This window comes from Cynoglossus semilaevis, chromosome 9 (assembly GCF_000523025.1).
Source record: "Cynoglossus semilaevis isolate Cse_v1.0 chromosome 9, Cse_v1.0, whole genome shotgun sequence".
Lineage (NCBI taxonomy): Eukaryota > Metazoa > Chordata > Actinopteri > Pleuronectiformes > Cynoglossidae > Cynoglossus > Cynoglossus semilaevis.
The window spans coordinates 334417-357182 of NC_024315.1; the positions used below are offsets into that span (position 1 = coordinate 334417).

Here is a 22766-nt window from a genome sequence, read left to right on the forward strand (position 1 = left end):
AAATACATCCTGTGTTTGTGTTATGATAAAAGTCCTACAGTCCTTTACACACAGCCCAGTGTGTACCACTGTGGTACCAGTCGTACGCGATCGCCCTCTAGTGGTACGCGGGGAAAATTCACATTTTCAAATTTACATTTTCAATTGAATAAATCTGAAACACACATCATTGTTAAGGTAACAACAAATAACATCTCTCCTGTGTGGTGGAAGCTAACAGGGAAAGCCTCTGCTGCTATGTTCTCATGTTGGTCATCATGGTGATACTCAGAGAGATCAAGGTTTTCTCAGGTGGTTCAGAGTAGAAAAAGTTTGAACACCACTGATTTATAACATTTGTTCTGAGCTTGACACAAAGATCATCATGACCTACAAGCAGCAATCGGCCAGTGCCAGTTGAGATTGGGGGGGGGGGGGGGGGGGGGGGGGGGTCAACCTAGGCCAATCAGGTGATGTGGGGGAGTTACCCTCTCCCCTTAAATTGTCCCCGAGTTTTTAATTCAAATTCTTGTTTTCATTTAAATCTTCTTTATTGTTTCATAAAAAATTGTAACTCAACAAAATTACATTGACTCATGTATGTATATTTGTTTTACCATTTCATGTACTGTACTTTAGTATTATAACATATAACCAAGACTGTCTGTTCTCAAGGCTGTATCAATAAATACATGTAGTTCACACTCAGTTGTGGACTCATCTGCTTGGAATCCGGCTCAAAATTACTGAAAGTCAATGATGTATTTCGTTTACTGTATGTCCTCTGTGCTGTTTCTAGGACATTGTTTATTAGTTAAACTCACTTTGATGAGACAGGGTTGATTCTTACAATAAAGCTGAGATCTGCAGCAGAGAGTTTGACTACAGCAGCGGGTGGATTTCTGCTTCTTCCCACTTTGCCAGGTAGTGTCCGACTACATTATTACAGCTCATCCATCATCACTGTGGTCCATCTACTACTTCTACATCCAACAACAGAAAAAAACTATTAGGTACCTTTTATTTTTACTTTCATCTTTCACACTTATTCAGAAAGAATTTCCCATATGGATCAAACATCACTTTATTCGATTTCGCTGACGGCAGCAGCCTTCTGGTAGCTCTGCAGCACTGACTTCTTCTTTACTCCTTTCACGTAGCATTGCAATAAATGTTCCCTATGGATACATTCTTAAAACGGCAAACGGAGTCAATGCTCTCGTTTTATTCAATGCGCGAGCTGCTGGCTCTGAGGACAACCAATAGCGGACTCATACATTATATACCCGCAGAGGCAAAAAGGAGATATCGCTAATGCAGAGGCGAGGCAAAAATAACGGCCAAGGTAGCGGATACCGGAGGTGTGTCAAATCAAGCTAATGCGAATTTAGGTAGCGCTAAAACCAGAGAACTGAATAATACATTTCACGTTACATTGCAAATTACCTGCAATAAGCCACCAAATGCAGAAATTAATAATGAAATATATATATCACGTTTTTGATAGCTGTTGTTAGCACGCTTGTCTAAAAAGCTGCTGACTCAGTTTCAACAGACATAACTAATCAAATAGATTCGATCGTCAAGGCTTTTGAAAGAAAATTTACGAAGGATTTTACACAGCTTTCAAAAGTAGGTTTCATTTTAAGCATTTCTCATTTTAAAAAAGTATTGCTTTGGTGCCTTCCACAAATGGGAACATTCGAAGAAAATTGTTATCAGCTCATATGGTCTGGATACGTCATTAACGTTTGCCGGAAGTTCTCACAGCCGGGTCCTTCTCTTTTCCGCAACAGGCCGTGGCTCTGGAAGATTCTGGGCAGCACTGGGTGGATCTAATATAATCTTTATCCATCTGCAGCCGAACCGCGGTCTATTGGTACCGTGGTCCATCTAAAGTCTCCTCTTCACACTTTTCATCCGTTACAACGTTAAGATGCCTGAAGGAATGGCGGCATCGAAAGTCTTCAGCGGAGGCAAAAACAAAGGGAGGGCGTATGTGGACCGAGACAAGCCGGCCCAGATTCGGTTTAGCAACATCTCTGCCGCAAAGGGTAAGTTCAGATGTGTCGCTATTTTAACTTGTGGCTTCACCACAAATACAAGTTACATACATAGATACATCACATCTGCAGACTTGGCAGGGTTTGCTGCTCATTTATCCGAAACCGCATTGAATAAATTCTTAATCTTGTGGTTAAATATACATAACTAAGTTGATATATGCAGCATGTAAAATGTATTCATTGGTAAAATTCGTTAGGTACCGAATGATTTTGTTTTTCACAAGCTCCTCATGAGTTTTCTGTTGCTGTCAGTCTTGAGTCATGGGCTTCTGGTAGCTAGCAGAATGAAACGGCAAATTATCAACGAATATTGACTGTACATCACGTCGGAGTTTCAATTAGCTGCTCATCATCCAGAATATGAACAGCAGTCATGTTGCATGTATGTAAGAGGATACAAGATAACGTAATCTGTGTAGTAGTTTAGAACAATTCAGTCGCAAATATATCTTTAAATTGGTTTTGACCTTAAACCGATTCATGTATTTAACTGTTATGGTCTGTTTAACTTTTTTAACAGAAAGGGATGTCAGCAGCCATAGGTCAGGGTTTCTGTTTCTTTTGAAATAGTCATTCTATATTCAATCGGCTGTCAAATTTGCAACCCTTTTTTTATAAACCGTAGAATAAAACAGGGTGATTTTCAACATGCAGTGATGATCAACCCTCTGGTTCTTTTGCAGCTGTTGCAGATGCCATCAGAACAAGTCTAGGACCCAAAGGCATGGACAAGATGGTAAGAAGAAACTCTGTTCTCGGGGTTCATTCAGTGCATCTTGTTTTTGCGTGAGAAGTAACCTTGTTTTTAATTTAGATTCAGGATGAGAAAGGTGACGTTACCATCACCAACGATGGAGCCACCATTCTTAAACAGATGCAGGTGCTCCACCCGGCTGCCAAAATGGTAGGTTCCACTACAACCGTCTCAGTTCTTTTAAGGAGGCATAACGGATAAAGCACCTTTTACATAATTACTGCCAGTAGATACTTGTTACTGTCATTTTTAACTTCAAGTCAATTATTTGTGTCTCAGCTTGTAGAACTGTCCAAAGCCCAGGATATAGAGGCCGGAGATGGCACCACCTCTGTGGTAGTCATCGCAGGAGCTCTGTTGGACGCCTGCTACAAGCTGCTGCTCAAAGGTAAGAGTGAGGAGCCAGCTCTGTTTTTGCAAAAAACAATTGATTCAAGGTTTTTAAAAGGATCATGTAGAATGTATTGGCACACATTGGCTTCTAATTGCACTTTGTGTGATTCTACTACAAGAATCAGACTGAAAACTTTGAACAATGTATAACGTATATCTTGAATTTATCTTGAGTACGTATATCTTAAATTTAGTGCATCTTTTGCGCTACATTTTTGCTGAGTTTTTCATCTGTGACAATGTAAAATTGTCAGGTATCCACCCCACCACCATCTCCGAGTCCTTCCAGAAGGCAGTGGACAAAGGCGTAGAGGTGCTGACATCCATGAGTCGTCCTGTGGAGCTTAGCGACCGAGAAACACTGCTCAATAGCGCCACAACCTCACTGTGCTCAAAAGTTGTGTCTCAATACTCAAGCCTATTGGCCCCCATGAGTGTGGACGCTGTCATGAGAGTCATCGACCCGGCTACAGCCACTGGTGTTGACCTGCAGGACATCAAGATCATTAAGAAGCTTGGGTGAGACAGGCGTGACAGGCGTCATCTGTAGTCTTTGTCAAAGTGACTAATGCAACTAAATTATGTGTTAAATGTCATACTGTTGTTCTTTAACTTGAATTTAAAATATTTTTGTTTTTATGTTTTTTAGCGGTACTATCGACGACTGTGAGCTGGTGGAAGGATTGGTTCTGACCCAGAGATTGGCTAACACTGGTGTGAGCCGTGTTGAGAAGGCCAAAATCGGCCTGATCCAGTTCTGCCTGTCCCCGCCCAAGACTGACGTGAGTCACATGATCACTGACATTCTTCTTCTTCTTTTTCTTACCAGACTTAAAACACAATATTTATTAAAGAGTCTAGCTGGGATTTCTTTTGTGTAGGTTTTGGTTGTGGATTGCAAGCTCAAAAAAAGTGCTGAAGTCCTTAAAAAAAAAAAAACTTTTTTCAAGTTTATTAAGTTTGTCTCTGATTCTCTGATTTGCAGATGGACAACCAGATCGTTGTGTCAGACTATGCCCAGATGGACCGAGTGCTTCGTGAGGAACGTGCTTATATTCTCAACCTGGTGAAGCAGATCAAGAAAGCTGGCTGCAACGTGCTGCTTATTCAAAAGTCCATCCTCAGGTATGCCAACATCTTAGCTTAACGCTGACCATCGTCGACCAGCAGAGCATTGTGTGTGTGTGTCTGTCTGTTTACAAGTGGTTTTCTATTGACCTCAAACTGTCCTGCCCCAGAGATGCTCTGAGCGACCTTGCTGTGCACTTCCTGAACAAAATGAAGATCATGGTGGTTAAAGACATTGAAAGAGAGGACATCGAATTCATCTGCAAGGTGAGTGCTGTTGTCCAGCTGTGTCTGCAGTGTCTTTGCACTAAAACATGTTTAATAGGTTTTGACAACTTTAAATGTAACTTTAACCTCTATTTCACCTTACCTTAAATTGAGATGGATGGATACTTTGTGTGTGATGAACTATTTGGTGTAATTCAGAAATAAAATGTGTTTTCAGACCATTGGCACCAAACCAATCGCCCATATCGACCACTTTACTCCAGAGATGCTGGGAACAGCAGAGCTGGCAGAGGAGGTCAGTCTGGACGGCTCTGGTAAACTAGTGAAGGTAGGATGAGATTGGTGCTGGAATTCGAATGTGGTTGAGCCTTCACACATATGAGAACCAAACTGAACCTGCTGTTGTGCATTCTTGCACAGATCACAGGCTGCACCAGTCCAGGGAAGACAGTCAGCATCGTGGTTCGAGGCTCCAACAAGTTGGTGATCGAAGAGGCGGAGAGATCCATCCATGATGCCCTCTGTGTCATCCGCTGCTTAGTCAAGAAGAGGTGAGGGGTTGCCGAACTGGGGCATATAAACCTTTCCAAAGTGACCAATGTTGGTCCTAGTTGTTTAGATGCTTAACATTTAGCTGAAAGTCCTTTGATTTGGGTAGAAATGTGTTTAATCCATGTTAAACTTTTAAATCTTCAATTTTTGCAAATAAGCTAAACATGAGCTGTGAAATTGCCAGAAAAATTAAAAGTTAAGCAAAAGTAGCTAAGTAAAATAAATGGACAATTTTTGTGCCCTCTGACAAAGGCGCTCTCTCATTGTTTTGTTGTGTGAGAGCGTAACGAACGGAGGAAAAGAAAATAAGTGAACACTGCCCATTTGTCCACTGCTACTTGTGGTAGCATCGTAGCAGTGTTGGTGTTTACACACACACAGACACACAAATAATTAACATACCTTTATAAAAAAAGAACAACATACAAACAATACATAATACAAAATATTTGTTATTCAAAAATATTAACACAAGTAAGCTTTTGTTTTTCAACAGATTTCTAGCTGTCATTTAAAGCTATAGGAATGGCAACAATTGTCCATTCTTTTTTAGAAGTGGTAGAGGGTTCTCTCTCTAATCACGTCTGTCTGTCTGGCTGTCAGAGCATTGATAGCTGGTGGGGGCGCTGCAGAGATTGAGCTGGCAGTGCGTTTGGCAGAATACTCCCGAACTCTGCCCGGCATGGAGGCCTACTGTGTGAGGGCATATGCTGATGCGCTAGAGGTGATTCCCTCCACACTGGCAGAGAACGCCGGCCTCAACCCTATCTCCACGGTTACTGAGCTGCGCAACCGCCATGCCCAGGGCGAAAAGATGGCCGGAATCAACGTGAGAAAGGTAGGTCGGCCCTAATGTCTCATTTTAATAAAAAATTGCAACTATAGATTAAGAAACCCTACCTCCTGTGCTAGAAGTCACTGATATCACTGCATGGTGACTTCCTCCTTTTCTACTTTATAATGTTTGTTAATAATGTTTTTTAGGGTGGTATCTCTAACATCCTGGAGGAGCTGGTGGTTCAACCATTGCTGGTTTCAATCAGCGCTGTTACTCTGGCCACAGAGACCGTCCGCAGCATTCTCAAGATCGACGACCTGGTAAGACACTCCACAGAGCTGGCCCAAAGGTTCTTTTTATTGCTTGTATCTGTTGGTTGGACGTCATCAAGAGTTTTTGTTCTCATTTCAGGTGAACACTCGGTAAGAGGTTTGGAGTCGTAAAGCCAAGAGAGATCAGAGGAATCTGTCCACTAACAGTTCCACTGTATGTGTTACTTTACATAATTTAATGCTAATAAAATAAAGGCTTTTTTTGTTCACACTCCACCCCTTTGTGTTTTTTGTCTAGTATGGATAATTGTCACAACACAAATAAGAAAGTAGAGTAGGGCTTCAAGATACAAGTTTAATCTGTTCCACAACAGCACTCGTATGTTGATCTGCTCATATCTCGATTGCATTTTCCCCATTAAAAAATAATTAAAAAACAATTAATTTGTTCCAGCTCCCCAGAAATATACTATCATTAATTACATTTACCCCCATCTAAACATCAAAAACATAGATATAAACAAATATATTGATTATATAAAATAATCATAAAAACATTTTATATTATTATAAAAATGGGTAAAATAACCCAGCAAGGGACAGTGAATGCTACAGTGTCGAGTGGAAAAATGGAGCTCAGTTAAGCACTCCTAACTCTAAATGTTTCCTCGTATCACGAAAATCTTGCAAATGTTGCTTACATGTAATTTTTGAAAACTACTTTTTATTTATTGTGTAATTGACAGCTCAAGGATCTACCATTAAAAGCATAACACGTTTTCTCAAGACACCTTTGTTTACTTGAAGCTTCAGGGACTTATGTTGATAAAAAGATTAAAAACAATTTAAAATATAAAGAAATACCGTAACAGAACACTGATCGTTAAGCCTAGCTAAGAGCAAATAAGTCTGGATTTATGAGCTGTACATTACTTAGTTCTGTAAGTCAATAACTTCAGTTCAATGTCTACTTTATCGCATTCTTTAAATCGCATTTTTACCTGACCAAATAAAATATATATTTATTTTGCTTTTAATTTGAAAATGACCGCCGTTTCCGGTGAAGACTGACTCCGCCCCCTGCACCTGTTGCCTAAAAAGGCTTTAAGCGTGAGGAGCGCGACCACAGTTAGAACAGCGCTCATTAATACCTCAGCTTGTTTTTACATTTTCATAACGTAGCGGGAGTTTCTTTATTTGTTTGTTTGTGCGGTCCTGAAAGAAAAATGGAAAAAAGTCACCGGACAACCGTACTGGTGACGTCATGTCTGAAGACGCCGGTGGACCCTGAGACAAAAGTGCCGTTGGCTGCGTATGAACGCGAGCCCTCCGTCCACATTGACAACCGGAACTACGAGAAAGAGGTGAAAAAAAAAGAAGCGAATTATTAATTAAAGCTATGAGTTAAAAATAATGTTAACGAACTTGGTATTAAGTGTACATTGGAAAAATCGATGAAAAAGAAAACAAATATAAATCATTCTTTAGGAAAAAACAAATTCAGAAAACTATACACAAACCATGTTATAAGACAGTTTGTGCTACCTTCTAGCTTCATTACGGCTACCTTTTAATACTGTCTTGCTGGCTAATGTGTTGTTTATTTGCTAAAGGAGTGAAGGACGGTCAGGTGGCAGTCTTTGATTTAAAAATCTTAAGTAGTTTAACTTAATGCAGTACAACTTTATGACGTGAAGAGTCAGATGTAGACTGAGATCTGAATCCAGGTCAGTGACACACACTTGGTGTGTGTGTGTGTAAGGGGGCGGAAAGGCTGCCTTAGCCTCTAAGCTGCTCACTGTAGCCATATGGCCTGTGTCTGCAGCCGGATAATGATCTTAATCAGAGATTTAACAACTAGCCCAAACTCTTCTTCTTGTTCTTCCACTTTAACGTTGCATGTGCTTAAAGATGTTCTCTTAATCCTAAATATAAAACATCATGAAAGCATTCTTAACAGATATACAAACACAATCTACAGAAAAAACAATCTATATAAAATGTGTTATGTTATAAAGTCTGTAACTTTAAATTCCAGATTTACATCAGTGACACAAACTAAACACAAGAGGCAGCAGTAGACCTTCAGCTTCTGTGTTCCTATTGGCTGAATTGACACATCGGCTTTGAGTAGCCCTTCAACCTCTGGCTTTAATTGTAAAAATCTTTACAAAAACTATTTTAATAGTAAAGAAAACGGTATCTGTAAGTTTCTTACTCTCTGATTAATCACATTCAAAACACAGATCTTAGACAAGAATTTTCATTATTCTTGTCTATCTCTTAAATAATATAAATATAAATATAATATAAAAACATCACAGTTCTTGATGATGGTATTTTGTTGTCTTTGACAAATGTTTATATCTTATGCCTCTGTTTATATTTCTTATGGAGCCTTTGCATTTGTTTTTTCCCAGCTGGAGTACGAAGACTCGGGCTCTGACTCCTGTGATCAGGAGCGTGGGGTCAGAGACCGACTTGACCTGCGCAGCATATTCTTCTCCAATGAGGAGTACTATGCCAAGCTGGAGGAGCTGAAGAAGGCCCACCTCCACACCATGGCAGAGCTGGAGAACATGTACCATCGCAAGCTGCAGCATCATTTCCTGGATCCATGTCACATAACCACGCAGGAGGCAGAGCAAAGGTTCACGATTGTACAAAGAACATAGGGATCAAAGAAGCTGACACACAAGGTATTTCTTAATATTATCTGTTTATATTTCTGATTAGGTCACCCTGTTTGAGCAGCTGCTCGGCGACACTCCAGCCTTTACGAAAGTCGCACTCTGCTGGGGAACTCAGGAAGTGTTCAGGTCATTTGGACTCTTTCATCAAGAATGAATCTGCTAATAATGACCTGGACAAGGACCTACTCTTGTCCCCAAAGTCACTCCTTAAGAATATGTGGTGTGACTTTAAGGTGTCGCCCAACACCCTCCACCTGTCATCCTCCTCACTCCAGAGTCTCCCAGGAGAGCAGAAGAAGACAGTCAGTAGAAAAAATGAGAGGACCAGGAAGAATCAGGACCAGGAGAATTGGAAACACAAAATGACCATACCGAAACCTTTTCACATGACCCTACGTGAGGCCCAAAGACAAAAGCATGGCATCAGGACACGGACTGAGGTCGAGTTAGAGAATGCAGAGCTACGGCGTCAGCTGGAAGAACTCAAAGAGTGCCAGAAAAAGTTCCGTGCCAGTCCTGTGCCTGCACACGTTTACCTTCCTCTTTATGAAGAACTTAAAGACCAAAAAAGAAACATTAAAGAAAAGGAACATCCCAACCAAACTGTTCCAAAACCTTTTAGTTTTTTGGAGAGGGAGCGACTGAAGAAGGAGGAGAGAGAGTGCCGTCAGTCACAACAACCGTCCGACCAGGACAACGTCAAACCCTTCAAGGCCAGGCCTGTGCCTAAGTCTGTGTACGTCGCAGCATCAGGGCAGCAGATGGAGGAGGAGCAGTTGTATCGCTCCATAAAGAAACAGATGAGAGCTCAGGAGCTGCTGCACAGTGCCTCAGTGCCAACCAGCATGCTAGAACGCCGTCTCAGTGATCGTAAAAAAAACAAGGTCGATGGTGAAAGCAGCTTCACCCACCAACCTCAGATCAACAAGGACGTGCCGGACTTCGATGCTAGCTACAGACGCTTCCAAAAACACCTAGAGAAACTCAAAGAGGTGAAGCCAACGACTATGTGTGAACCCTTCGACCTCAGGACCTCCCAGATACCCTCACACCGTGATCGCATCCTGGCTGACATCGAGAAGGACCAGCAGCAGAGCAGCCCCAGGATGCAGCGTTGGCTTCACCTCAGCACTGGACTAAATCACACACCAACTTCAAGTCTCTGCTCTTCCCTCTCCAGCAGCCTGGAGATGATTCCTGCCAAAGATACAGATGCTACCAAAAAGCGTCATGAGGCTGTGAGGTATTGTCTGAGGACTCCAAGGGCTTCTGACATTGTAGTTGAAGCTGTGACATTTGGTGTTTCTCAGAGTAAAGAGAGGTTCTAAATTCCATGTATTTTTGACATGGTGCAAGTCCATTCAGTCCTAAGCATTCAGAAAAAATTTCATATCAATCATGTGAGTCCTAGGCATTCTATAATACAACTGCTGACTTAGGCGGGTGACTTGGAAGGATCTTCACGCTCTTTAGCTTTGAGTAATACCACATTTTTGTAACTAATAAAATAGAATTCCCTGATATCTGACTATTTCATAGACTTGTAATCCACTTATAGCTGTAGTTGCATCACCTCCTAGGAAATCCCTGGAATACCCCTACCTTCAAAGTGTCTTTCTCGGAAAGCCCCTCCCCTAGAGATTGTGGTTGTTTATCAAAGTCAAATTATGGTTTTTGTATCTCTACCTCAGTTTCATAAAGGATTAAAGTCTTTCCCTCAGAACAATAAAGGGCTGTAATTTCATGGCGTAACAGCGAACAAACTTTACAATGATATAAGGAAGTAAGTGTTACATTAATTTTTCCTTTCTCAGAATGCGGGGAATTTTGTGAGAACTGACTTTGAACGATCTTTGCTTCTAAAGAAGAAGCATTGACTTTGAGAAATACTCACCATACTCTAGTTTGTTGCTGTATAACTAGTCTGAGGTTTGGGTGTGCAACTTTTAGTATCTTTCCCAAACAGTGTTTTTGTAGATTCATTGGAAATCCCTAACTAGTTCCCTCAATTACATTAAAACCCTGTGACTCCAAAAACGCCCTCATCTGTGACCAGATTGTTTCCCTGAGCAGAAAGGTGTTGGAGCAGAGGAAAAAGGCCGAGGAAGAGGAGGAGCGGTGGAGGGAGAAGCAAAAGCAGCGGGAGAAGAAGCTGAAGAGGGTGGTGTTGAAGAAGGCCCAAGCCAACGACCCCCACCAGGCACTTTCACAGACCCAGCAGGCCAAACTGACAGATTTCAGGTTCATTGAAAATACATGTTTGTCACTTTAAGAGATCCTTTTGGTTGACGTTTCCCTTTTATTTTAAACATTGCTGTAAGCAACATTTGAGCTACTTCAACGAAAAGGTTTGGCTACGAGAATCAAAAGTCATCTGAAGTTTATGTAATCTTAACATTATGCACCAAAACAGTTGACGCGCTCGTCTAAGTCCAGAGAGAAACTTCGACCAGTTGAAGTGTCATTTTACAATGGTGTCCAACATTAGTATTTACTTCAGTGTTATAACCTGACCACAGGCAGCAGTAGACCAGCAGTTTCTGTTTTTTGCAAGTGTCTTCATCAACGTCTAAAACATGTTTTCTTGGTTTAAATAGTTTTTTTTCCACAGAGGGTAAAACACCAAAAGCAGCTCAGCTGTTTTTTTTTTTCTGGTGATTAAAGTGCATGTGTAATGTCATTTACTCTTAGAAAACAGGAATGTCAGCGTCGGAGAGAGTACCAGCAGGAGATCAAGGAAATCCAGCAGAGAGTCAAACTCAGACCCCTGCTACTGGAGCAGGTGGCACAGGTACCGAAAGCTCTCTCAGAACCGAGTCAGGGCCACAGACATTTTCACAACAGATCACTTTAAATCTTGTTCTGGATTATGTTGATTTAGTAGTTTATTCACCAGAAATCTTTCTTCATTATGACAATGAAGTTTTAGCTCACTGGGCACATTTATTGGCAAATACTAAGCTAAATCATGAGTTTGAGCAGAGCTGTTTCACACAGTTTTGTGTTCAAAGAAACGTAATGACAGAAGCTGTAATCTGATCAACTGAGTTACATGTTAAAATGTTTTCTTCCTTGTACTCACAGCTGCTCTTGAACCTGTGCTGTGGTTTTAGGTCAACGCCAGACAATCAGCAGAGAAACGCTATAAACATGCCCTGCGTGGCTGTGACCTGAGTCCAGAGCTGGTCGTCAGCAAGTCAACGGTCGAGTCTGAATCTGCATGCAGAGACTTACAGTCCGTCGGTGGCAAACCCAGGTCTATGTCTGATGCCAACTCATTGTTTAGAACATTTCATAGAATTATAACAAATCATTCAACCAAATAAAAGGACAAAAATTGTCATTCATCTTTAGGGTAGCCTTTAAAAGCGACACCATGCGCTCTCTCTAAGTGTATTTTAATATATTGTAGACTGAAGTTCATTAATGCTTTGTTGATACTTTGTAAAGTGGCTAAACCAGTCCTTTCAGTTGTGTTCTCAAAGTCATCTATGGTTTTATTCACTTTGATCCCTATAAACATTCTTTGCTAATTCTGTTCTCCCAGTGACAGTGACATCACAGGCAAGATGGGATACCTTCCTGTTCAGTACAGAAAAGTCTTTCTAAACGACGATGACTTAGACGATCCACCTGAGAAAGACACAGAAAGTGAAGACAACGAGGAAGAGGAAAAATATGGCAAAGACCCTGAGGACGGCCACCGAAACTCAGACGATAGCTGCCACTACTCAGACGACCACGAGAGTTACTCGGATGAGAGTGAGTGCAATGACATCACTAGACCGCAGGAGGTAGGTGATTGAAGTTGTCATTGAAGGGCAAAATGATGAGAAGACCAAAGAATGCAAGCAATAAAATATATTTTTATGTTTTCATCATCATGTGTTAATCATCTCAGCACACTTTTGGCTAACTTGTAGCAATGTCTACATCAAAGTCAGCTGACAGTTATTTCACCTGTGTTTACATTATATTTGCTGACGATGTCATAACTTTTATTAAGGTATTTCTGGGCAGTCGTTAATTCTGTTTAATTTGCATCATATTTCCGGTAACAAATTGTCTCTGATTTTTTAACAACTCTGTTCTCAAGTCTAATTATGGTTAAATTGTGTATGCTATCTTTGATTTTGTACAATTTAGTATCATGTTAAATATATATGCAATAATGTGTTTTTAATATGATTATTTTATAGGTATCTGTATTTGTTCACTTATTTTCTGCTAAAATTGTAGTCTTGAATGTTCTAGTAATATATATTTTGTAATTTTGTAAAGCCTGCACTGTAGATCTTCTTTCTGCCTAGCTTGGTGGTGCTTTGAGCATATTTGTAATGCCCTGGGAAGAAAATATTTATTATTTATTATTTATTTATCTTATTTATGTTTAACTAATCGCTGATGGGTGGCCAGCTTCCGTAGATTCAGCACAGAGGTCTGTTGTTTTTTGGAGCTGTCCTCTTTTACGTATGAACCACCAATTTGGACTTTGAAATATAACTTTATGAAACATCTTCTGTGGTTTATGTTAAGGACTACAGATCCAACTTTGCGTGTGTGATAGATGTACCAACACCTTCTTTTTAATTTTATACTGGGCTTTGTAGTGATCAAAATAATTGGCAACAAATATCTAAACAATTGGCCAGTGTGCTCTGGGAAAATCATGCTGTCTTAAAAACCAAGGGTCTGTTTTATTTACGTTTTTTTGTTTGTTTGTTTGTTTGTTTTTGTTTTTCTGGTAGTTAAACTGTTTAAAAACGATTCAACTTGATTTGCTTACTACGTAATCAAACTATCTATCTAAATAGCCTCTAGGTGGCAGTAACGCAACTCAAAGCATGTTTTAGGGAAAAAGCAAACGTCTTCTGGTGAAGTCTCGCGAGATTACCGGAGACGGCCGAACGGCCAAAGGAGACGACAGCGGAAAGTGCCGAAGCTTCCACGCTGCCGTGTGTGTGTTTCTCCCTCCCCTCCTTTTTCAACATGGCCGCCGTGTCTGCTACTCTCCGGTGACGCTCAGCTTGCAGACTGAACTCGCTTTTCTCCGTTACCGCTGTCTTTAAACTGACGCCGCACAGTCTTCTCGTCTAGAGGGGAATCTCGCTTTTCGGTCACCTTGTTCCTTCGTGTTGTTTCAGTGGAATAACCTTCGCCAGCCCGGCCGTCTCCTCCTCCCCCTTTTCCTCCTCCTCCTCCTGCTCTTCCACCTCCACCGGGCCTATTTTTTAACCCCCCCAAAACAAGCAGCACCAGCTCTGGCTAACAACAGTGTGAGCAGTACCATGGTGTGAGGAACCGCTGTCAGTTTTCCTTCTTCACCAACAATGTGTGAAAACTGCGCCGAGCTGCTGGAGGTTCTGAATCAAAGTAAGTCCAACAATGACTCTCATCTGTTAGCCTTTAGCACATTAGCACTGCTGCTTTTGACTCCAGCGGCTAACATTGCTAACAACAACTTTGTTTGATTGGCATTCTGTCCCCCATCGACCATTAATTTTGTTTGCGTCTATTCTATGCAACCTGTCGCATGTTGTTAACCGTGTGCATATGTGTCATTTTGTTACAACGACGTGTTACTGCCGCTTCAATGTTGAAACCTATTTTTCTTGTTATTGTCAGTCAGTCAGTCACAGACTTGAGGCCTTTCTGTCAAAGGCCTGGAGCACACGAACTGAACTGACGTTTAGGGACTAATCAGGCAAAAACCCTGCGTATCAACAACCGATTATTTATACTAAAATAATCGTTAATCGGCATTGATCGTTGTCATTGGTTGTTTAGTCGTAGCCAACCAGAAGTTGAGAGGATAGGCGGAAATGACGACTGCAGACGTACTTTTCTCGTTCTCTAATGAAAACAATAACTTGTGACACCATCGGTGTGCTACGGTCCTATAGCAGATTCTTTCTAAAGTAGAATTGAAAACAGCCCAAACATTGCATCAAATTATGGGCCCTCTGTTGGCTACTCATGAACTCCATCTTAAACACAACAGTTGAGCCTTTCATTGCTGATTGATAGATTTAATATGAAATGCACTCATAATTTGTCCAAGACAATTTACTGTTCAATGCTAAATGGATAGGCTTTTAAGGGTCTTTCCAAAACCGAGGTTCACCTGTCCTAGATGGCAAACCATTTCTTGCTCAGTTGGCCGTATAAAAAGTGAAATTGCTACCATTGATTGTAATAGTGTACTTCCAGCCCAGAGAACAGACAACAAAAACATACTTGTTGTCAATATATGTATCTTTAAACGTGAGCTTCTTTAAATGATTAAAAACTAGGGATGTAACAATACACTCAACTCACGATATACAACACGATTCACACATTAATTTTTCTTCTTCATGATACAATTTTATTAATATTTTAAAACAAAATGAGCTCCAGACAAATTATGACCAAATACAATGCTCATTTATTGCTAAGCACTATGCAAAGTACCGTTTCCAACTGAAATGGTCTTGTGTATCTAATAAACTGCTGTTGACCTAGCAAATTATCCAAGTAAGAACATTAGCTACATGGCCCACATTCACTCTGCAGCCTATTTCGACTTGGTTTGTGTATGGTTCCATAGTTGAGCAGAGTGGCTGTGTATTCTGTCAGCTTGTCTGAGAGATTTCTTTTGTATCAGTGACCTCTGACCTTGTTTCAGCATCAAGTTGTGTGTGTGTGTATGAGATAGATGGTAAGAGATTCGGATGCTGTTACCAACCCCCATAACTAATTAAACTTTCCTGCAGATATGACAAATCTCTGAGTTTCGATTCTTTACATATCACTGTTATGAATAATCCACCTAATTCACACCACACAAAAAAACAACCTGAATCATTCTGACATCGACCACCTACATTGTTTACCGTTTAGATTAATGACATTTTTGAATGGGAGATGTGTGTTTGTTTTCACACCGAAATTATTAGTTGTATTAAGACAGTGTTGTTTTCCTATACAGTCTCGTACATCAGTGTTTCTCAGTATTTGACCGGCTGTCAAATAATGATGAGGACTGTGGTGTCTTCACTGATAAACAGTAGTCCTTTGTCTATGGAGACATTTTGTCTTCAGTCTTCCCCATGAGTCACCGTCCAGTTCTCAGTCTTCATTTTACAAAGCTGTACCTGGCAACTGCTACTGAGCTACTCTTTACAAAGGCAAGCTGCTTTTGTCCAGAGAAAGTCATGTAAATGAATTCTCCTATTGTCTACATTCACTGTTGCAACGTTTCTCTTGATCTAATTTGGATGTACGTAAGTGAAATAAAATGCAGTGGTCAAGTTCTGCATTTGTTGGAAGATGGAAGGCCGTATACTGCGAGCTCTGCCGCTATATTGTAGCTCTTGTACAATAGTCTTAATGCTGTTTTCATGTCTTTGGTTTTAAAATATTTGTGTCTGCAGTGTAAAACTTGCCCCCAGTCTTTGGTACATGTTATTTCAGTGAACATGTTTTTTCAAACCCTTCTTAATTCTTGCAGAAGGGCCCTGTCTATAATTCTTGGTGTTTAACAATGTGTCACATACTTACTGTTATAGCCCTGAGGTTGGAGTACTAGTGCCTGCAGTGAACATGTTTTCATAGGAGCAATGAAAGCAACAAATGAACGTTTGTGGTTATTGGACAAATGTGAAGACGTTATGGTCTTAAGATCTGTTCTATCACAGGGTTGAGATTCTGGGTTTTTTTTTATACTAAAACAGGTTGTTTCCTACTTGAGTTTTATTTTTAATTCATCAGCCATATGGTGCCAGTGCTACGCTCACACAAATGTTGTAAATTATGTGAGTTAAGCATGCATTGTGAAAGCTAGTGAAGATAATCTACTGCTGCCACAGTTGGTTAAGGAAGCAGACCAAGGATTCACTGTTCCTGTCTTTTGGGGACAAAGTAATAATGGTGCAGTCTGCCATCTTTCAGTTCAACTTTTATCCCTTGTCTTCTTTTTTTTTTTGATGTGTTGATATTAATTTTAAAATTTCACTTTCTCATTTTCCTCAGTATCAGATGCAGACGGCAGCGAAGGTGGTTTCCAGCTGAAGAAGGAACATGCTGTGCGAGTTCTGGGCTACATCAGTTCCTGGACTCAGAGGTGAGAACTGTCGATCCTGAAACTTGTCCTATATAAAGAACACACGAGGATTAAATGAGAGTAATTTGTAGAGCTGTAATATAAGAAAAATTGAAGAGAAATTGAAAAACTGTTTTTTTTGGGGGGGTTTCTGATTTTGTCTGCAGACAATGTCTCTGCTGCTTCAAAGAGTACAAGCACCTTGAGGTTTTCAACCAGCTGGTGTACGCCCTCATTAACCTGGTCATCAGTCAGATCAGCAGTCTAAGAGACCGTCTGTGCAGTGTCCAGGACCGCGTTCATGCACGGGAGGGTCCTGGCCCTGAATGGAGCAGCGGGGTCCAGGCAGCCATCAGGCCATCCTCCTGTGGCGAGGACGAGCCTGTGAATGTGGAAAGAGACTCTGCAGAAGAGGACGCTGATACACCAGATTTAACCCAGACTGTGAGCCAGAACCAGGTGCAACCCAAGCCCAGCCCACCTGTTGATTGCCAGGTGGACGAGATTGTGTCTGGGGGCAGCATTGGGTGTGAAGGCGATGGGGGCGGCTGCAGCACTGAGGGTCAGGACCTGTTCAGCTCGTGGAGCACAGAAGAGAGGGAAAAACTGCTGCTGTGTGCTGCTAAGATTTTTCAGATCCAGTTCCCTCTTTATACGGCCTACAAACACAACACACACCCTACGATAGAGGTGAGACACTCAAAGTTACAGCACACTACACAGCATCAAGAATGAACAATGTCAGCTGGAACCTTAAAGATCATTCAGACTGTCAATGTGTAAATCATTTTATCCTTGGCAGGTGTTTATGGTTAATGTGATCTCAGGCATTTCTGATTGTACGATTCTTTTCAGGACATATCGGCTCATGAAAGCACCATTCTGGGCTCCTTCTGCGACATGAACGTAAGAAAGAGACTTCGTCCTGAATGTAGAGTTAGTGTTAAAGACACTTCAGTCAGACCACAGATTCTACATTAGCAAACTGATATATATTTAAAAAACTGCTTCTGAACCAGACTATAGAGCATGTCAAAATTAGTTTTTTAAAATTGCTTAAAAATAGCCATTCAATAACCAAAAGCTAGCACAAAGTACCTACCTAATACCTCTTATTTTTAAAAAGAGGAATGAGGATTAAACCTTGACTGGTGCCATCATCTATAAAAGGAGATGCATTTTATGTAGCTCTGCAAAAAGTCTAGCAAAGTCTCCCCCTGGTGGCTAAACTGGTGGGGGGGTTCAAACTAGAAACCTTGATCTTAGTTTTATTTCAAGTTCATGTATTAGTCCAGCCTCTCAGATCAGAAATGTTAAATTATATCATTCAGGCCAGGGGTCCGTTTGTTTAGGTATTGTCCACATTTCCTGCCCTCTGGTTGTTTGGCCCACACCCACATTATTATTACAGTCTGCTGAGTCTCATAAAAGTCCAGGACCACGTGGCTCAGGACAAAGCTGAGAACAGGAATGCAGTCAGTGAACATGCATCACTGCTCACTGCTTTGGGAACAGCTGGAGCAGAAAGATCTGTTTTATTATTATTTTAAAAAGGTGCTGGAAAATTATGAAAATGTTTGGATTTTTCAAGTGTGTTTTCAAGATTTGGATGCTTGCAAATAATTGAGTGTTTTCAAGATTTGGATGCTTGCAAAAATACTTAAATCGTGAAGTGGATTACTAATTGCTGATGGTGATGTTAATGTTAAATCTGTGGTCGTCTCATTAAACCAATGTGCTGAATGATAAGTGATTTATGAACTCCAGATTATCGCAGATAACACAGTCGTATATTGCATTGAGAAGTTAATCATTGAAAAGGTTGTAATGCGATGTATCTGTTGAAATGTGCCTTTACTGGACCAGGACGTGGAGGTTCCCCTGCATCTGCTGCGTTACGTCTGCCTGTTCTGTGGGAAACACGGACTCTCTCTGATGAAGGAATGCTTCGAATCGGGTACCCCAGAGAGCCTCCCCTTCCCCATCGCCCACGCCTTCATCACTATTGTCTCCAACGTGAGTCCATGTCACGACCTACAGCACATCCTGGTCACCTATGAATCCAATAGAATTCAGTCTCTTTAAAGAGAAAAAAAAACGTCGCTCCATGTGGAGTGTCTTAAGCATCTTAGTGATTCAGACAGGGGCAAGTCTTCGGTGACTGAGCCTCGTACGTAACCCCGTTGATAGGACTAACTTATTGACTTTAATGACTGAACTGTTTTCACTGATGCCTAAAATAAGTGAGAGATGTGATGTTTAAATTTCTATCAGTGTAGTCGCCCCCTAGTGGATTATTTTCTGGTTTGAGGTTTGGCCACATTTCTCAGTTGTGGTGTGTGTTTGTGTCCACAGATCAGAATCTGGTTGCACATCCCAGCTGTCATGCAGCACATCATCCCCTTTCGCACTTACGTGATTCGGTGAGTTTATACCTGAAAATCAATGTATGCAGACAGATGTTTAATCCTTTCAGACTAATTTTACGGACCCTGATGTAACATTGCTAATTGTGCTATCTTTTGTATAAAATTAAACTTTGACCTGTTTCAAAGCTAACTTCTAATTGTACAATTAGCGATTAATATTTGGATAAGCTTTAACTGTTCTATTGTTTTTACTTAATGTATCATTTAAATAACTAATCTGTTTGTGTCTTGTCTTCTTTATTTCTGCTGTAAATATATGAAATATGAACAAGTGGTTTTCTGTTTCTCTCTCTCTGTCATTGTACCTCTGTCATTCCTTTTTGCTCATTCTATCACACCTTTCTGTTTCTTTGCGTTTTCTTTTGACTCTCACTCTCTCGCTCTCTCTCTCTCTGCAACATGTCAGTTGCCAGGAAGTTTTTGTTACCATGGCAACGGCTGCCTCTCCTCATATGACCTGTGTAGGAGGTTGAGTAAAACCCAGCAGCTCCTCACGTGGCATGGGCGGACTGGTGCTTCTATAGCTCTTCAGTCTGAACATCACTTTTCACAATAAAAGCCCCATTTTGCCTGAATGACAGATAATGACCTAAGTTACCAAATGCGAAGCATGTGACTTCCCGAAATGTGAAAAATTATTGGTGCATAAACCAACTCTACGGCACTCAACATAAATGTTATTCTAAGGAATTTTCAAAATAAATGTCTCTCTTTTTGTCCATTTACTCTAATAACTCTAATTTTAATTTAATTTACTAATTTAAACTCAAACTTAAATTTTTACAAGTAAAATTCCGTTTCTATCAAATTCTTAAAAGCATGTATTAAACATGTTTAAAAAAACTCTTTTTTTTTTTTTCTTCCACAAAATACAGACATGCATGTCTCAAGGATAAGTTGAGTGTGTGTTTTTGTGTGTGTGTGTGTCTGTGCTTCTTGTTCCTGAGTAACGTATGGAAATGTCTACCCTCAGGTACTTGTGTAAGCTCTCCGACCAGGAGCTGCGACAAAGTGCAGCTCGTAACATGGCTGACCTGATGTGGAGCACAGTGAAAGAACCACTAGACAGCGCTCTTTGCTTTGATAAAGAGAGTCTGGATCTGGCCTTCAAGTACTTCATGTCCCCGACGCTCACCATGAGGCTGGCAGGTCTCAGCCAGATCACTGTAAGTGACACTTCAGGGGTGGCAATCTGAGACTGGGCTTTTAGTCAGAGTGAAACAAATAGGAGCAGCGTCATGAAAGTCTGCGTCAGGCCGCCTTCTTTCTGTTTCGCTTTTTTTTTTGTCTTTAGTTTTTACTTGTGTTTGCGTTTACAGCCATGTTTTCAGGCTAGACCTTGTTTTGGCAATTTCGCCAACAGTCACCTTGGAATACAGAATAAACAGAAAGTGAACAGCTTTGTTCCTTTAAAAGTCTTTTATTGAGAGTTTAATTAAAAGTGGTTATTGAAGCTTGAATGACGCTGCGAGTCGCAGGTCTTACAAAGGAACCATCGCCCCCCTGTGAGATTATCAGGCCTAACAGAAACTCAGACACAGGGAATATGAGATGATGAGTAGCAGCTCCCATCAATGGCAAGCACACATGGTCAGGACCAGCTGGTCGTTTCAGTGTTTTTCCACTGACTACGTGAGTTTCAGTACAAGTCAAATGGTGGATAATGACATCACAGAATATAATTTTTCCATAACCTCAGTCAGCTTTATGTCAACGTCCGTAGCCCTCAGTATTGCTTTCAGAAGCTAAGCTAAAGGAGGTCAGTGATTTTCACCAGCTCAGCTCCTAGTGACAGAAGTCACATTCAGTATGGTGAAGTTCATGTATAAGATAATGTTGCTAATGTTGTGTGGATGTGCTTTTCAGAATCAGCTGCACACGTTCAACGATGTCTGCAACAACGAGTCCCTGGTTTCTGACACAGAAACGTAAGTAAAGCTGTATTTGCACTGCGTAGCTGCAGGAACCTTTATTCACGGAACTAAATGCGTTGCCATGTAGTTGCTGAGACTTTGGTTCCGGTGTACACAAATGTAAGTTAATATGAATATAAAAATAACACAACTTATGATATTAGCTAAAACCTAATAAAATTACAACATTTAGGCAACCAACAGCGAAATGTTATCCTTTTGTTAGCTGAAGTTGCTGATTGTCCAAATAGCATTAAAAGATTAGCCCCTATCTATGGAGCTATATTTAGCCCCATAAATAGTAAGCAATGAGATTGCTGGACTAACTAAAAAAAATCAGCTAATAAAAGAAGGCAACTTGTAGTTAACTGAGGTTTCACTGTTTCCTCATGTCCGTCTCTTTTTCCTCCTCCTTTTTTGTCCAGCTCCATAGCTAAGGAACTGGCTGACTGGTTGATCCACAACAATGTGGTTGAGCACATTTTTGGCCCTAATTTGCACATAGAGGTGAGTAAATGTAAAAACTCAACAACAGAATGTAACCTTCTTCAATACAAAAAAATGGAAAAAGTAGTTAAATGGGTGAATTTAACGAAATATGTAAACAAGCCCATAGTTGCCATACATGTCTAACAGTGATTTAAATGTTTTTGTATGTTTAACTGTGTGTTAAACTCAGTGACCGATGTTTATTGATATGCTGACCTTGTCACAGTAACAGCACCAAATTGAGCACGAAATTGGATTTCAATACAACTCTGTAATGTTGTGTTTCCTTTTGTTTTCAAGATCATTAAACAATGCCAAGTGATCCTGAATTTCTTGGCTGCAGAGGGCCGACTCAGCACTCAGCATGTGGACTGTATTTGGGCTGCAGCTCAGGTGAGATGGGATTGCATAAAAAGAAGCTTAAAACTTGCCAAATGTCCTGTTGGTGTAGTTAATGTAAAGTAATGTTAGTTAATGGGTACCTCGTGATAATTTGAAATGATACCAGTACTGGCTAAAAGGTAGTCAAGAATCTGGCAAAGTAAGATGGGCCACAAACAACTACAAATTCAAATACCTGTCACCAAAATGTAGAACACAGATATGGCTACCCCTAGTGGCGGAAACAGCAAAAAGGATATTTATTTATTTATTTATTTTCTTTGACAATGGTAAATGGTAACATTATTTTTTCTTTTTTTTAAGCTGAAACATTGCAGCCGATACATCCACGACCTTTTCCCTTCACTGATCAAAAACCTGGACCCTGTTCCTCTACGTCATGTTCTCAACCTGGTCTCTGGTCTGCACCCCAGCACACACACAGAACAGGTAATACGGAACCAAATCTGTTTCATAAATGCTATGTGTACATAACAAAAGACAAAGAGTGAAAATTTAACAGTAGGGTAACAGTTCTTCAGCAACTAGAGATGTTTCTGATTTACTACTGCTGGAAATAGTTCTAAGATATAAGAACGGTAACAGGAACCAAGGGTCTTTCCCACAACAGGAAGTAGCATTACGATCTATAATCCTTGAAAGATCTTGGGTGTTGTCTGTCTCACAA

At 40.6% G+C, this 22766-nt stretch overlaps 3 protein-coding genes across 5 annotated transcripts in view; all 3 read left to right on the plus strand.

The window, feature by feature from the left end:
* The first annotated feature begins 1745 nt into the window (after positions 1 to 1745).
* cct4 (chaperonin containing TCP1, subunit 4 (delta)) lies at positions 1746 to 6366 on the plus strand. The gene is made up of 13 exons (XM_008316195.3): positions 1746 to 2033; positions 2729 to 2781; positions 2860 to 2949; positions 3079 to 3187; positions 3447 to 3711; positions 3842 to 3974; positions 4178 to 4317; positions 4431 to 4527; positions 4706 to 4816; positions 4909 to 5039; positions 5644 to 5878; positions 6025 to 6138; positions 6230 to 6366. Exons 1-13 carry the CDS (start codon positions 1916 to 1918, stop codon positions 6242 to 6244), a joined length of 1611 nt encoding a protein of 536 aa, XP_008314417.1. The 5' UTR covers positions 1746 to 1915; the 3' UTR covers positions 6245 to 6366.
* Positions 6367 to 6716: 350 nt separating this feature from the next.
* fam161a (FAM161 centrosomal protein A) lies at positions 6717 to 13886 on the plus strand. 3 transcript variants are annotated; one of them, XM_008316198.3, is made up of 8 exons: positions 6717 to 7454; positions 8511 to 8740; positions 8827 to 10026; positions 10857 to 11024; positions 11475 to 11574; positions 11897 to 12039; positions 12331 to 12577; positions 13637 to 13886. In XM_008316198.3, the coding sequence occupies exons 1-8, from the start codon at positions 7317 to 7319 to the stop codon at positions 13850 to 13852; spliced, it is 2442 nt and encodes an 813-aa protein (XP_008314420.1). In that variant the 5' UTR covers positions 6717 to 7316; the 3' UTR covers positions 13853 to 13886. The 3 variants fall into 3 exon arrangements, 2 of the variants coding, with proteins under 2 accessions (XP_008314420.1, XP_024914672.1); XR_003050709.1 differs by lacking the exon at positions 13637 to 13886 and having other exon boundaries at positions 11868 to 12039; positions 12331 to 12470; XM_025058904.1 differs by lacking the exon at positions 13637 to 13886 and having other exon boundaries at positions 6718 to 7454; positions 12331 to 12781.
* A 131-nt stretch (positions 13887 to 14017) lies between these two features.
* Positions 14018 to 22766, plus strand: part of usp34 (ubiquitin specific peptidase 34) — a 34854-nt gene continuing 26105 nt past the window's right edge. Inside the window, exons 1-11 of the mRNA XM_025058905.1 lie at positions 14018 to 14156; positions 16797 to 16887; positions 17034 to 17556; positions 17722 to 17772; positions 18733 to 18882; positions 19222 to 19289; positions 20269 to 20461; positions 21162 to 21223; positions 21634 to 21715; positions 21998 to 22090; positions 22403 to 22528. Coding sequence (XP_024914673.1) covers positions 14114 to 14156; positions 16797 to 16887; positions 17034 to 17556; positions 17722 to 17772; positions 18733 to 18882; positions 19222 to 19289; positions 20269 to 20461; positions 21162 to 21223; positions 21634 to 21715; positions 21998 to 22090; positions 22403 to 22528 — 1482 coding nt within the window. The 5' untranslated portion in view covers positions 14018 to 14113. The remainder of the gene's footprint in view (positions 14157 to 16796; positions 16888 to 17033; positions 17557 to 17721; positions 17773 to 18732; positions 18883 to 19221; positions 19290 to 20268; positions 20462 to 21161; positions 21224 to 21633; positions 21716 to 21997; positions 22091 to 22402; positions 22529 to 22766) is intronic.

Excerpts from the sequence above, each read along its gene's own strand:
- cct4 (XM_008316195.3), top strand. The coding sequence starts at position 1,916 with ATGCCTGAAGGAATGGCGGCATCGAAAGTCTTCAGCGGAGGCAAAAAC. Across the intron at positions 2,950-3,078 it reads TCCACCCGGCTGCCAAAATG|CTTGTAGAACTGTCCAAAGC; the intron begins GTAGGTTCCACT and ends TTTGTGTCTCAG. Across the intron at positions 3,975-4,177 it reads TGTCCCCGCCCAAGACTGAC|ATGGACAACCAGATCGTTGT; the intron begins GTGAGTCACATG and ends TCTGATTTGCAG.
- fam161a (XM_008316198.3), top strand. The coding sequence starts at position 7,317 with ATGGAAAAAAGTCACCGGACAACCGTACTGGTGACGTCATGTCTGAAG. Across the intron at positions 10,027-10,856 it reads AAGCGTCATGAGGCTGTGAG|AAAGGTGTTGGAGCAGAGGA; the intron begins GTATTGTCTGAG and ends TTCCCTGAGCAG. Across the intron at positions 11,025-11,474 it reads GCCAAACTGACAGATTTCAG|AAAACAGGAATGTCAGCGTC; the intron begins GTTCATTGAAAA and ends ATTTACTCTTAG.